Here is a 12,250-nt window from a genome sequence, read left to right as displayed (position 1 = left end):
CTCTCTCTTCTCAAAAATAAATAAACGTTAAAAAAAAAATTAAAAAAAAACTTTTGATTGTACGTATTTTGCTTCTAAGTATAATTACATCAGATCAAACATTTGGAGGTCAAATCCTTCTTTTAAAACTATTATTAGATAAAACAACATGAATGAATCTGAAAATGATACTGCTGAGTGAAAGAAGCCAGGTAAAAGGAAGTACCACAGGGGTGCCTGGGTGGGTCAGCCGGTTGAGCGTCCAACTTCCGATTTCAGCCCAGGTCATGATCTAGTGGTTGTGGGATCAAGCCCCACATCAGGCTCTGTGTGCTGACAGCGTGGAGCCTGCTTGGGATTCTCTCTCTCCCTCTCTCTCTGCCCCTCCCTCACTCACACACTCGCGCTCTCTCTCTCTCTCTCTCTCTCTCGCAAAATAAATAAATAAATATACTTAACAACAAAAAAAGGAAGTACCATACTGTATGCTTCCATTTATATGTGATTCCAGAAAATGCAAACTAATGTACAGGGACTGAAAGCAGATGGGAAGGGAAGGGGGGGAAGAGGGGATTGAAAGGGCACAAGGACACATCTGGGGGTGATGGAAAGTTTTATCTGGATTGTGTGAGTGTGTATGTGTGTGGTTCTATCACAGGTATATACATATGTCAAAATTCATTATATCGTACATACATCTTAAATATGTGCGATTTATTACGTGTCAATTATATCTCAAAAGTAAAAATCATTGGCCAGGAAAAAAAAAACGTGTTTGTCTTAAGACATATGTGCGCATTCATTCATTCATTCATTCATTCATTTTGGAACATCGACTGTGCCCCTGGTGCTGCTGAGAACGGTGTTAAACCAGACGGACAAGACCTCTCTCTGCTCTAGGGAGGTTGCGTTCTGGTGGGGGAGACGTATCAAAAAGTAATAATAGTAAAGCGTGGTTAAGTGTTAGGACAGGGCAAGAAGGGGAAGTTTTGAAGCTCATCTAAGCTGGTTATTTGGTGGTAGATGTCTAAAGCTGTGCTGAGAAGGATTCGGAAGCTTAGGAAGATCCTCTGTGTGAGGAGGGGTGGTGACTGATGGGGAGTACCGTGCATTGGCTAGTTTAAGGCTGTGCTAGATGGGGGGGTGGGGGTGAGGGGAAGGTGGGTGATGGGCATGGAGGAGGGCACCCGTTGGGATGAGCACTGGGTGTTGTCTGGAAACCAATGTGACGATAAGTTATGTTTAATATAAAAAAAAAAAAAGACTATGCTCTTCACACTGGCCTTATCGTAAGTTTCCCAATTCTATGACTATTTCAACTGGGTGGTGACAATGTTTGAGGGTAACAAGGTCTGTTATAGACCAGTTTTTTTTTTTTTTTCTCTTCTCAGAGCAGGATTTTTAACGCAAAGTGTTTCTTGTTGGGGGAAGCGTGCACTTTCCAGACTGTAGTATAGACAGAGGACAAGGGCTCTTTTGTTCTCCAAAGTTCTGTTTTCAAGTGTTTTGGACCCACTTATGGGACTGTGTCTGAGCCTTTGCTAAGGGTACTGCAGCTGGATTGTGTAGTGGAACCAGGTCCAGAAAAGGAATTGCTAAAGAATGCAAGTAAACAGGATGTCAGATGTTATCCTTAGCCTATTTCCCTAAACATAGCTTTTTTGGCTGCAAAGTAAAATGCCATTCTTCTAGCTTCTGCGTATACACCGTGATGGCTGACAGCAGGCACAATCTTCATTCACTTGGCACGTTTTCTCAGCCTACCTTCCCCACGAGGCTCAGATCTGTCTGACCTAAGAGCCAGTTGGCATCTTCCTCCTGACAGAGGCCAGATTTTCACTGGGGCTAGACTATTTATTGACAGTGTTCTCCCAGACTGGCCCTTGGGTGTCTCATCTCCAAGGTCCTTTCTGTTTTCCGAGAGCACTTGCTTCCTACTCTCTCCTTCACTTCCTTCCCTTACAGCTTCTTGCACTGTGGGGTTTTTTTTGGGGGGGGGAGGGGCGGTGTTTGCGTGTGTTTCTTCTTCTTTTTAATCCTAGTGAATTTGTTTTGCAGGTTTTGAAAAAGAAGCCCAGCGTTCTCCAGGATTTTTATGCATTCGATTTCTACATCTTTTACGTGTGATCTCTGTGGCTTTAAGATCCCATAAGTTGAGTGGGCTCCCCCGTTATCTAAGAAAAGTTGTTTAAATGCTTTGCTCTGCAAGCACCAGCAGAGAACTCATAAAAACGGAAGACAGTAGCAGATGCAATCGCGGATGTGGCTTTAGTCTTTGCAGCTGCCCCAGAGAACTGTTCAGAGCAGACAGTCCTCAGCAATGAATCCAGAAGAGCGAATCGTGACATGGCTTATATCCTTGGGGGTTTTAGATTCCCCCAAAAAGACCATCTGTGATCCGGAGGAGTTCTTGAAGTCTTCGCTGAAAAATGGGGTAGTGCTGTGCAAACTGATCAACAGACTTAGGCCTGGCTCTCTAGAAAAGGTAAGAGAAAGGCTCTTTGGCATTGCTTACCGCCAGAGAGCGGTAATAATGTAACTCTGGAGGTGTTCTATGGCCAGGGACTCTCCTACTTTTAATCGCTAAGAGTTTGGCATTCTGTCTTGTTGTTTTTCTACTTTGAAAAACTCTGAAAGTGAAATATTCTCCTTTAACGATTGGCCCGCAAATATAATACAACTGATACACCTTTGGTGCCAGGGGACAAGGAAAAAATACTGCTATCATTTGCTCTGTCATAGAGATCCATGTGGTACCTCCCTGTGTATCAAAGGTATCTGTTGAACTTGGGGTCTATGTGAGTCTGTGTAATCATGGCATGATTTAGAGCAGATACTAATGGTGTTTATTGACAGTTTGACTAAAATCCATGGCGATTTTCTTCTCAAAGAAAGAAAATATCCATTGAAACAGAGGCTATTTAGCAACCGGGAGAAATAATCCAAAATGTCAGGAAAGCTTTGGTAAAACAATAGAAACCAAATATAGGTTTTGAATGCAACATGCGTTCAAAGCGAAACTAACCTTACTCTCTTCTAAACTCCAAAAGTTTTAATGATGGGAACCCATGATCACGAGGATGGCTAATTTCTAAAGTAGGCACTTTAAGTGAGTTTAGAGGTCAAGTCTTCCTGTCACTTTCTTTAGGTTGGCAGGGAACATGACCGTGAGCGTAATGTGACTTCTTTTGCCTCCTTGAACCAGTTTGCATTTTTAGTGAGCCAACTGATTGACTCAGAAGTTTTCCGAAACTTGAAAACCACTGCTGACATGGTGGTAAAACACACAGAACTATGACCAAATGTTGCAAACGGCCAAGGGGAAAGTATAATTTTAGATTAAAAGCAAGAACCAAGCTCAAAAAACAGCCTGGATCTAATTCGCCATCGCCACACTTTGGCAGAAGGCGAAGAAAAAGTTTGCACGCCGAGATAGATGGTTTGGGACTAGAGGTTTAGTGACATTTGAAACGGGACCGACCGTTTAGACTTTTACATCACTTCCTCCGGTGGTTATTTCTCTTCCTGGATTGACAGCGGTGTTGCCCCTGCCTTAAAAAGCCTACCTCTCGGATTATCAGCAAATGAGGAATGTGGCGTGCTTGGCATGGGATGACAGCATCCAAGTGACATTTGACTGTGTTTCTCTAGTTCTGTTTGGAGCCGCAAACCGAAGCTGACTGCCTCAACAACATCAGTGACTTCCTGAAAGGATGTGCAACCCTTCAGGTGGAGGTAAGCCCGCCCAGGCCCTGCTAAGGAAGATGCTGTTGTACTAAAAGCGCTTGGTTGATTTTGACTCTTGAACAGAGGTAGCGCTTTAGGGAAACCGTGGTTAAGATTGGTGGTCTGCAGTGGTGGCTCGTCAGTCTGTCTTTTCCAGAAACCAGTTCCGAAGCAAAAGAAAACAAAATCTAAAACTCAGAATGTGATATATATATATTTTTTAAATAAGGTGTTTTTTTTTTCAAGTTTATTTATTTATTCTGAGAGAGAGGAGGGGAGGGGCAGAGAGAGGGACAGGGAATCCCAAGCAGGCTCTGTGCTGACAGCGCGGGGCTCGAACTCACGAACCGCGAGATCGTGCCTGGAGCCGAAATCAAGAGTAGGACGCTCAGCCGACTGAGCCACCCCGGCACCCCGGAATATGATTATCTTTTAATACAGCATCCAAGCCTTGACCATAATGCCCCTGAACTGGGAAGAGAGGAAAGTATGTTGTCACTTTTTCCCATTAACACTTTAAGGGCATTTAAAAAAAATGTTTATTTATTTTGAGAGAGGGAGAAAGAGTGTGAGTGGGGGAGGGACAGAGAGAAAGGGAGAGAGAGAATCCCAAAGCAGGCTTCCTGCTCAGCACAGAGCCCAGCTCGGGGCTTGATCCCATGAACCGTGAGATCGTGACCTGAGACGAAATCAAAAGTCGGACCCTTAAACCGACCGAGCCACCCCGGGCGCCCCTCCCATTAACCCTTTAGAACAGAAGCCTTGGAAAGCTGAGAAAACGTGGGCCTGTGGTAGAAATTGTATATGAGGTGATACTTTGCCTGAGTGTTGAATTACTTAACTTTTCTGTTCCTCAACGTGTGTGTGTGTGTGTGTGTGTGTGTGTGTGTGTGTGTGCGTGTGTGTATCACGTCTTTATGTGCAGAAGCAAAAACCAGGGAAACAACGTCAGTATCTAGCAATAGGGGAGTAGTCAAATAAATAAAGTACATTCAAATGATGCTGAAGTCTTATACATTCATTTAAAAAAGATTGTAGTTTTGAAAATGGAAGTACAGTTGCCATATCATATTGTATTCGTTTCAGGCGTACAACGTGGTGATTTGCCAATTCTGTGTATTACACAGCGCTCATCACTATAAGTATAGCTACTGTTCGACACCATACAATGTTACTATCTCGTTATTGACTATATTCCCCATGCTGTACTTTCCATCCTCGTGACTTACTTATTTTATAACTGGAAGTTTGTGCCTCTGGACCGCCTTCACCCAGCCCCCCAGTTCCCTTCCTTCTGGCAACCAGTGGTTTGTTCTCTGTATTTGTCGGTTTCTGCTTTGTTTGTTTTGTTTCTTAGATTCCACGTTATCACTGAAATAACATGATAATGGTCTTTCTTTGTCTTGACTTATTTCACTCAGCATAATGCCCTCTGGGTCCATCCGTGTTGTCACAAATGGCGAGATTTCGTTCTTTTTTTTTTTTTTAATAAAATGTTTATTTTTTTATTTTGAGAGAGAGAGAGAGAGAGAGAGAGCACGAGCAGGGGAGGGGCAGAGAGAGAGGGAGAGACTCCCAAGCAGCCGATGTGGGGCTTGAACTCACGAACCCTGAGACCATTACCTGAGCCAAAAATCAAGAGTCGAGCATTTAACTGACTGAGCCACTGAGCCACCCAGTCACCCCCATTCTTTTTTTAATGGTTTATATACACATCTGTGTCCATTCTTCTATCAGTGGACATTTGGGTGGCTTCCATATCTTAACTATTGTAAATAATGCTGCAATAAACACATGGGTGCATATCTTTTTGAATTTGTGCTTTTCCCCCCTTTGGGTATGTGCCTCAGTATTTTGATCTGTAACAACCGACACAAGAATTACTACTTCATGGGGCTGTTTTAAGGATTAAATGAGATACTACATAATAATTTAGAAGTAAGAGCTCCAACCTGAAAAAGATCTGTGAGATAATATATGTACAGTTCTCAGCAGAGAACCAGGGACATAAGAAGTATAGACATGTATTAGCAGTGTTATTTGTGGAGAATTATTAGTAGTGGGTTGATCATGCCCTCCGATGCTGGATTGCTTGGGTCCAAATCTCAGTTCTCTTCTTACTAGTAGCTTTGTGGCTTTGGGCATGTTACTTGACTACGCCTTAGTCTCCCCACCTGTAAAATGGGAAGGATAGCAGCACACATCTCATAGGATCAGTGTCCGATGCCAATGAATTCATGTCCCCAGAAGAGTGCCTCGTACATAGTAACTATCCTCCAAGTGTTAGCTATCATTATTAGTAGTAATGCAAGTCGCTTTGCCCCAGATAAAACTTGGTTTGCTTCAGGATTTTTTCCTAAAGCTAGCCACAGCATCAGGCTACGCTTGTCTCAGAATATCGTGTTCCAGGTGTCCCTGTTGCCCAATTTTAGCTGCGTGTGTATGCACGGGCACGTGTGTGTGTATGCTTTTTGAGGTAAGTGGAGCCTGGGACGACTGTATGTATCTTATAGAATAATGTCTTCTACGGAACAGATCATGGTGTTTTCTTTTTTATTTGACAAATAAAAACATGGTGAGGTTGCCAATGATTTCTGCACTATGAAGCTGGGTCTAGCCGACGTTGTTGGAGAATGAGTCGTTTCACAAAAGTGGATTTTTCTGATAAATAAAGCTTACTCCTGTAAGTACCAATGCTTAAAATATTTTCACCCACTTCGGATACAAATCTTTCTTTTTTTTTTAAAATGCTTATTTATTTTATTTTGAGAGACAGATGGGGAGGGGGCGCAGACAGAGAGAGAAAGAATCCGAAGCAGGCTCCAGGCTCCGAGCGGTCGGCACAGAGCCCGACGCGGGGCTCGAACCCACGAACCGGGAGATCATGACCTGAGCTGAAGTCGGACGCTTAACCGACCGAGCCCCCCAGGCACCCCAAGTTCGTGCCTTAAACCATATCGCTTTTCATCCCCCCACCTCCCCATCCCGTGGTAACTACCATTTTACTCCCAGTTTTTCGAGTTTGACTTTTTTAGATTCCACATGTAAGTGAGGTCACACACTACTTGTCTTTCTGTGACTTCTCTAACTTAGCGTAATGTGCCCAGGGGCCATCCGTGTTGTCACAGGTGGCAAGATACGCTCCTTTGTCGTGGCTGAATAATACTTGATTGTGTATACATACCACGTCTTTTTTATCCGTCCATCCATCCATGGACATTTAAGTTGTTTCCATCTCTCGTCGCTTCAGCTACCGTATCTCTCGGGCCTACCTTACCTAGCAACAGTGCCTAGTATAGGACATACTTAATAGATTTTGATTAATGCCATAAAGCTGTTAACGTACAAAACGCAAGGAGAGTAGGGCTTGACCGTTGCCCAGAACACATTATTATTTATCGAAAGAGAGAGTGCCAGTTTGAAACGGTCAGCTGGGAAATGCAGAAAAATGAAGCCAGAGATACAGCAGAATGACAGCTCGAGTGCTGGCTGTGGGGCATGGTGGCCCCATTAAAGAGTTGCTGCCTTCTGAATCTCTAGGGGTCCAGCGGGCCTCTCCAAGGGACCTCCGTCTTTGTGTGCTCATATGGCGTTAGTGTCCGAGGGTGTCTAGAAGATCGCACAGCTAGTAAGTGGTCAGCGAGGTTTGCTGAGACATCTAAAAAACAAAGCGCTCGCTGAAGCACCTCCTAACTTTGATAGTATCTGTTTTTTCAAGTTTTGTTTATTTAAGGACTCTCCATCCCCAACGTGGGGCTTAAACTCATGACCCTGAGATCCAGGCTCGCAGGGTCTTCCAACTGAGCCAGCCAGGCACCCTGATGGTATCTTTTGAAACACACAAGTTTTTTAAGTTTGATGAAGTCAGGGGCGCCTGGATGGGCTCAGTCAGTTAAGTGTCTGACTCTTGATTTTTGCTCAGGTCATGATGTCATGGTTTTTGAGTTCAGGCCTGCACAGAACCTGCTTGGGATTCTCTCTCCCTCTCTCTCTGGCCCTCCCTCCCCGCCCCTCAAAATAAATAAATAAACATTAAAGAAAAGATCCTCTAAAAAATTCGATGAAGTCAAATTGATCTATTTTGTTGTTGTTGCTTGCGTTTTGGGTGTCGTATCTAAAAAATCATTGCCCGATGCGAGGTCGTAAAGATTTACCCTTATGTTTTCTTCTAAGAGTGTTATAGTTTAAGCTCTTACCTTTAGGTCTTCGATTCGTTTTGAGTTACTTTTTGTATATGGTGTGAGGTAGGGGTCCAACCGTATTCTCTGAAACACTATTTGTTGAAAAGACCATTCCTTCCCCCACTCGATTAATGTAGCTGTGTAGTAAGTTTTCAAATCAGAAAGCATGAGCCTTCCAAATTTGTTCTCCATTTTCCAAATCATTTTGGCTATTCTGGATCCCTTGTGTGCCCATATGGATTTTAGGATCAGCCTGTCCATTTGTGAAAAACAAAACAAAACAAAACAAAAAAAAAAAACCCCAAAAAAACCCAACAACCCAGCTGGCATTTTGATAGGGATTGTGTACAATCTGTAGATGGCTTTGGGAGTATTGCCACATTAACAATATTAAGTCTTGCGATCCATGGACACAGGATGTCTTTCCACTTATTTGGGCCTTTTAACATGTCATTCAACATTGTTCTGTAGTTTCTAGTGTGCACGTGTTATACCTCCGTGGTCCAATCTATTCCAAAGTATTCGATTCCTTTCGATGCTGTTGTAAATGGAATTGTTTTCTTAATTTCATATTTGGATTGCTCACTGCAAGCGTGTAGAAATGCAATTGGCTTTTGCATATCGATCTTGTATCCTTCAACTTTGTGTAACTTATTTATTAGTTTGAATAGTTTTTTGGATTCCTTGTGGTTTTCCTGTACAAGATTATGTCATCTGCGCACACAGATAGTTTTACTTCCTCCTTTACCAATCTGGATGCCTTTTACTTCATTTTCTTGCCTAATTTGCCTGGTTAGAACCTTCAGAACAATGTTGAATAGAAGTGATTAAAGTGGACAGCCTGGTGTTGTTCTTAATCTTAGGGGGAAGCTTTCAGTCTTTCATCATTAAGTAGGATGTTAGCTGTGGGTTTTTCATCGATGCCAGGTTGAAAGGAGTTGTGTCAGGTTGAAGGAGTTCCCCTTCTATTCTTAGTTTTTTGAGTTTTTTTGAGTTTTGTTTTTTGTTTTGTCTTTTGTTTTGTCATGAGACGGTGCCAGATTTTGTCAAATGCTTTTTCTGTATCTGTTAAGGTGACGGTTGGTTTATTATATTGATATGGTGTATTACTCTGATTGATTTTCATATGTTAGTTCCATCTTGCATTGCTGGGATAAATCCCAGTGGGTCATGTTGTAGTATGTGCACATAGAGATAGATTTGTGTACATCTGTGATTATTCTTGAAACGTCTTTCTTCACAGAAATGGAATTACTGTGTCAAATTTGATAGCTGTTCTCAAATCCCTATAAAAACGCCCTGTGAAGTTATACCCCCACCAGTAGAGTAGGAAGTGCCTTCTTCCTCATGTCCCTGGCAGCACTGGGTATTATTTAGCTTCAATGTTTGCTCAAATGTTGGGTGAAAATGGTATTTGATTTACTGCTGTAATTTGAATTTCATGATTCCTGGTGAGTTTGGGCATCTTCTGACCCTTTTATGGTCCATTTGTATTTCCTTTCCTGTGAACCAACTAGATCTTTTTTATGGAAATGGAGAAGGCAGGGAGGACACTCAGGCCTCAAGAGAAAATGTTCTAGAGCGCGTGGAAAAACCCTGATGTCTAGGTAGAGTGTCACTAATGCGACCAGGAAGTCCTTTGACAACACTATTCTAGCCATGGTAGTTTTATTTTCATTCTGCCTTTGAACTTGGGAGGTGTAGGGACAGATACAGTTGTTCCGATCATTTGAGAGTGGCCTGAGTGATTGATACCTCTCTGGGCTGTTCTTGGCTACTTCCTCTGTGATTTCCTCCTGGCCTCATCCCCCCGCCCCGCCTACTCCTGCTTTGTCCCCTGCCCGCCTTACTACCAACCCATCGCCAGGTTTACCCTGCTATCTCCTATTTTGCTCCTGGGCCAACTCTACTTTTAGTTATTTTTTATTTTTTTAAGTAGGCTCCGCACCCAACGTGGGGCTGGAGCTCGCGACCCTGCGATCAAGAGTTGCACGCTCCACTGAGTGAGCCAGCCAGGCGCCCCCAAGCCTACTTTTATAAAGAGATGTTTTGTTCATGAGGGATTTCATTGAATGCATATGTGGCTCACTTAGTGCGTCCTTCTCTCTCTCTTTCTCTCTCCCTCCCTTCTTTCTTCTCTCTCTCCTTCTCTTTCCAGTACCAGCTGGTATCAGTATGGTTTTTCTTTGCCCCCACCCCCTCACTGCCTCCTGTCTCCCTGAGTCACTCCATCTGCCTTGTCACTGGAACAGCCTGGGTGCCGTCCCCAAAGTGGGGCCTGTGGGATGGACGATTTGCCATTTCCCAGGGGGCTGCTCTGCAGGGAGGCAGTTCTGGAAGGAAGGCAGGTCCACTGATGACCAAGAGTCAGGGCTGGCTCTCCCCTAAGAGCGCTCCAGCTCTAGGAGAGCAAAACCATCTTGGAGGAGTGAGGCATGAGGTCACGCGACTAACCAATAGCTGTAATGGGTATCAGACCCTCCCTCAAGCCCCAGTCTGCCACCGCTGTGAAGTCAGAGTCCCCTCCCCTAGGCCTCGGTTGACTCATCTGTGCAAGAGGAGACTAGAGTAGGGACTGGTAACGTCTAACTGTTGGACACTCTGTTTTTGACTGGCCCAATTCCAGGAGTTTCTGCCCGGCAAAGCTTTGTATATTTAGCTGCTCAGTTTGTGCCAGGGGGAAGACTAAGGAGGATTTTGGTAAGTTTTTCTTTTTTGGTCTGTTGAGCAAATCTGACACTCCTAATGGAATTTCCATGAGTTACAGGAACTGACAGGGCTCTGGCCAGCCTCATCTTTTACCGACTGCATTGTCTTTCTGTAAAAAGACTTCTTCGAGGAAGGCGGTAAATACCCCCGCACCACCCCCCCCCCCAACAAGAACGTGGTGAGGCTCTCCCGGAGGGACCATTCGACTTGGGTCCTGTTATCAGAGAGCCCGGGAAGGGCATCCAGGAGAGTTGGGGAAGGGACGGATGCCGAGGGCCGCCGGAGAGCGCTTGCTTTCTGGCGGTCTCAGCGGCTCCGCACGGCGCTGGGGGGTGGGGGTGGGGGGTTCCTGGTCGGGTCCGGAGGTGCAGGAGGAAGCAAGGCCACCGGGAAGGGCGCGTCCGGGAGGCCGGGACTCCCGCCCGAGGCCCCGGCGGTGGCCCGCGGCAGGCCGGGCGCCAGCGGGCCCCGGGCTCGGCCGGAGCAGGCGGCGGCCACACTGCGCATGCTGCCGCCGCTTCGCCGCGGCTTCTGCCGCTGCCACGGCTACCCGGGCGGCGGCGGCGGCGGCGGCGGCGGCGGCGGCGGCTGCTCTGCCCTGCCGCTGTCACTTCCAGTTCCTACTTCGGCGATCCAGGTCCGGGTCACCGCTTCCCCGCCGCCGGCCCGGTCCCTCCAGGCCGCTCTCCCTGCCCGGCTCCGGCTCCGGGCCGGAGGGGCCAGCGCGCGGCGGCCGAGCGGGGTCCCCGGGAAGCCGCTCCCGCCCGCCCCGCGCGCCCCGGCCCGGCTCGCCGCCAGCGCACCCGGCGGGAGCGTCTCCCGCACCCCGCTCGGCGCCGCGCTCCTCCGCCCGCCGAGCCGCACGGCCCTGGAAGCCAGAACTTGAGGGCGAGAATCTGGCTTCCCTTTAGATCTTAGAGAAAAAAAAAAAAAAAAAAAAAAAGGCATAAAGAAAATCCTCCGGCTGGAGAGGTGGCGGGCGCGGCACGGAGTTTGGAGACGGGCGCCCCCTCCTCGCCCGCGTTCGGGAGCAAAGTTGCAGCCGCCCCTCCCCGCCCGGGCGAGCCGAGCCCCAGCTCTCCAGTTTCGCCCGGGTGGCGGCCGCGCTCAGCGCAGGGTCCCAGCTCCGGCCGGGGCGCGCGGTTCCCGCAGCCTTGGCACGGGCTCGCCCGCCCGCTCGCCGGCCCCGTGACTCGCGAGGGCGAGCCGCTTCCAGGAGGCGGCGGCGGCGGCGGCGGCGGCGCGGCCGGAGCCAGCGAGCGAGCAGCGGGAGGAGCAGCGGGCAGCGGCCGAGCCAGGTGACCTGCCTGGGGGCTAGGGGTCAGGGGAAGGGGAGAGCGCGAGGGCCGGGGTGGTGCCGCAGGACCGGGGTTGCAGAGGAGCCGCCCTTCCTCCCCCTGCCGTGGCTCGCAGCCCTGGCCGCGGGGTCGGTGCTGGGCCAGGGCCTGGCGGTGCCCTGGGATCCCGGGGGCCGGGAGCGGGGGGCGGGGGGCCGAGGGCGCGGAGCGAGGACGCGCCAAACTTAGGGGCGAGTTGTCCGGCCCTGGCCGCCGGGTTTGCAGCGGACGGGAGTCCTTCTCCCCCCCCACCCCCCAACCAGGGCGGGAGTCAACAGCACTATTTTCGATACTAATTTGATGCCTCCCCCCTCCCCA

At 47.6% G+C, this 12,250-nt stretch overlaps 1 protein-coding gene across 3 annotated transcripts in view; it reads left to right on the top strand.

Annotated features, from left to right (window-relative positions):
* Nucleotides 1–2,105: 2,105 nt before the first annotated feature.
* The window catches only part of ARHGEF6 (Rac/Cdc42 guanine nucleotide exchange factor 6), a 100,254-nt gene continuing 90,109 nt past the window's right edge, over nt 2,106–12,250 (top strand). Inside the window, exons 1-2 of one of the 3 annotated variants that reach the window (XM_047082026.1) lie at nt 2,106–2,464; nt 3,631–3,714. In XM_047082026.1, coding sequence (XP_046937982.1) covers nt 2,300–2,464; nt 3,631–3,714 — 249 coding nt within the window. In that variant the 5' untranslated portion in view covers nt 2,106–2,299. The remainder of the gene's footprint in view (nt 2,465–3,630; nt 3,715–12,250) is intronic. The other 2 variants (XM_047082028.1, XM_047082027.1) reach the window with 2 other exon arrangements.

The sequence above is a fragment of the Lynx rufus genome, unplaced genomic scaffold (assembly GCF_022079265.1).
Source record: "Lynx rufus isolate CCGP_SWC_20201006 ecotype Redwood Valley unplaced genomic scaffold, mLynRuf1.p SCAF_19, whole genome shotgun sequence".
Classification (NCBI taxonomy): domain Eukaryota; kingdom Metazoa; phylum Chordata; class Mammalia; order Carnivora; family Felidae; genus Lynx; species Lynx rufus.
Note: the sequence above shows the minus strand (reverse complement) of the source record. Positions and strands in the feature narration are given on the sequence as shown.